Here is a 3,002-nt window from a genome sequence, read left to right as displayed (position 1 = left end):
GAAAATAAGCAGATTAATCCATAATTAAAATAATAATTCAGAGATCCATCTCAACCATGCACAATACTAAAAACCTGCTTTTATATTAATGCATGACCAACAATAATCTAATGATATCATATATATTTTAACACTCACAGGGTGCATTTTTCGTGATTACTTATATACTTTAAGTATATACTAACTCAATCCAGGACTTTTACCTGTTAGAGTATTTTTTAAGTGTGGTTTGGCACTTTTACTGAAGTTAAAGGTATGAATACTTCCTCCACCGCTGATTGGTGTCAGACACAACACCCCCTCTTTCCTCTCATTCTGCTTTAAACATCAGCTCAGTTTTTTATTCCAGATGTCGTAATCAAACGTCCCATCACCAGGTCCAGAGCGGAGCCAAATCGCCTTTCAAGAAATGGCTGCTGAACTTTGCCGTGGACAGGAAATTTGCTGAGGTGAAAGAGGGCATCATCAGGAACAACAGCATCTGGGACAAACTCATCTTCCACAAAGTGCAGGTGCAGAACTGCTTCTGTTTTTAAAAAAACAGCAGATTAATGTCATAGAAAAAGAATGTAAATGTGCTCAAAGTCTCTTTATTTATTTGTCTTGACTGTAGGAGTCTCTGGGTGGACGGGTGAGGGTCATGGTGACGGGCGCAGCACCCATTTCTCCCTCTGTGCTTAACTTCCTCAGGGCGACTCTGGGCTGCCAGGTAATAAACATTTATCAAGGTGATGTTTTGACATAAAAATGTGTTGTTAGGTCATGTTAACCTGACCTTGAATCACATCTGAATTATATATTTGTTACATGTTATTTAAAAAATGTTAAAAAAAAATAGAGAAATGATAATACATATCCAAATTAAAATATCTACAATTTTACATTATTATTTACAGAAAGAAAAGGGAGATAAAGTAGGAAAAATGAACATTATTTGAAATTCCACAGGATCTGTGGATTTTATAGTTTTGACTGTAAGAATAAGGAGTCGGTTCATGTTGTCGTGTTGTTGTCTGGTTGCACTAATCTGACTCTAACTCCGATGGTGTCGGTACTCTTACTGTAGATCTTTGAGGCGTACGGTCAGACAGAGTGCACAGCCGGCTGCACCTTCACCACACCAGGAGACGCCACCTCAGGTGTGAAGTTCAACCTCACTTGTCTATGATAATACGGAGGGTAAAACCTGCTCGATAAATAGGAATACTTTGAATCCAATTACTTGAAATACTAAGACAACAAATTTTAAAATTGAGATTAATTTCAGTTTTGACAAACAACGCATATGATCAAATGAAATGTGGTATTTTTCGTAAGAAAGTTTGACTTTACTTGATCTTTTACCAACAGGACATGTTGGAGCACCGCTGCCTTGTAATATTGTAAAGTTGGTGGATGTTGAAGAAATGAACTACTTCGCCTCAAACGGAGAAGGAGAGGTAAGATGACGGAAACCAAACAGTTGAGGTGGAGGTATAAAAATATTATACCTCTACCCAGCCAGAGAAAAATTAAAGAGCAAGAATTAAAGCAAATTGGTGAGTTACATCTCCAATAATGCAAAGCAAATGACAGCAAAAAGTGGTTTTATCAGTAATTAAATGGAGAAATATAATTTATTTTATGTTATGTTTTGTTTGAGGCAACCATATCACACAGTTTTTGTTTTTTAAATAAATCTTAAAGAAACTATGAAGCTTGTATTTAACTTAATGTGTCACTGATTAGTTTCCTAGTATTTCTAAACAGTAAAAGTAACAGAGACTTGTAGATTTTACTTGCTGCCTTTTAAAAGCTTTAGGAATGAGTAAAGTTATGAAGGTTTTAAATAAAACATTACATGATTGTATCATTGTTTTTTTGGGTGATCTTTTTTTTTTTTTAAAGGTGTGTATCAAGGGTAGAAATGTGTTCAAGGGATACCTGAAAGACCCGGAGAAGACTGCAGAGGCTTTGGATGAAGACGGTTGGCTCCACACTGGAGACATCGGAAAATGGCTTCCGGTAAGAATCAAAACCCAGATAACAGAAAAATGCCGGGGTAATTTTATTTCCTCCATTACATGTAATTGAACCAACTGAATAACCACAAGGTCTTCTGCACCGGATGAATGCTGTTTGTGGATGAAGCCCTTCAGTCTTGTTGGCTGAGTGTATGCAGTGTTTGAAAAAGGGGATTTAAGGTGAAAGTAAAGAGTTTCATAACTGAAAAAGGCTTTAGAAACTGGTTAGTCTCTCCTATATGACTGTTTTGTGAATGTCTATGTAACTTTTCGGATCTCTTATGTGATTTTTTTGTGAATATCTTTTATGTGACAATTCTCTTATGTGACTGTTATGTACAAATCTTTTATGTGACTGTTTCATGAATATCTCCTATGTGACTTTTGTTAATATCTTTTATGTAACTGTTTAGAGAGCCACTCATTTGTGACTGTTGTGTCTATCTCCTATGTCACTGTTTGATGAACATCTACTCCTATGACTGTTTCAGGAATATCTCCTATGTGACTTTTATTAATATTGCCTATGTTACGATTTGTGAATATTTCGTGTTTGACTGTTGTTTGACTACCCCATATGTGACTGCTTTGCGAATATCGCCTATGTGACTATTTGATGAATATCTCCTATGTGTCTGTATAAATATCTTTTACGTGACTATTATGAATATCTCCCAATGCAACTATTTCGTAAATATTTCCTGTGACTTTCTTGGGACTTATCTCCTGTCTGTTTTGTGAATATGTGAATGAATGAATCCTATGTGACTGCAAGGAGATATTCACAAAACAGTCACATAGGCGATATCCACCTATGTGATTGTTTTGTAAATGTCTCCTATGTGACTGTAAGGAGATATTCACAAAATAGTCACATAGGCAATATCAACCTATGTGATTGTTTTGTGAATATCTCCTGTGACAGTTTTGTGAATATCTCCTATGTTACGTATTGTGAATGTCTCCTATGTGACTGTGAGGAGATATTCACAAAATAGT

At 35.8% G+C, this 3,002-nt stretch overlaps 1 protein-coding gene across 1 annotated transcript; it reads left to right on the top strand.

Annotated features, from left to right (window-relative positions):
* Positions 1-349: 349 nt before the first annotated feature.
* Positions 350-2,004, top strand: LOC121964466 (long-chain-fatty-acid--CoA ligase 6-like; the record flags this gene model as incomplete). The annotated part of the gene is made up of 5 exons (XM_042514673.1): positions 350-512; positions 614-709; positions 1,067-1,139; positions 1,351-1,439; positions 1,888-2,004. Coding segments are annotated over 5 exons (538 nt in total), but the record flags the coding sequence as incomplete, so codon positions are not given.
* Between the last annotated feature and the right edge of the window lie 998 nt (positions 2,005-3,002).

Source organism: Plectropomus leopardus, unplaced genomic scaffold, assembly GCF_008729295.1.
Source record: "Plectropomus leopardus isolate mb unplaced genomic scaffold, YSFRI_Pleo_2.0 unplaced_scaffold15713, whole genome shotgun sequence".
In the NCBI taxonomy this organism is placed as follows: domain Eukaryota; kingdom Metazoa; phylum Chordata; class Actinopteri; order Perciformes; family Serranidae; genus Plectropomus; species Plectropomus leopardus.
The sequence above is the reverse complement of the archived record's forward strand: the minus strand, read 5'-3'. Positions and strand labels throughout refer to the sequence as shown.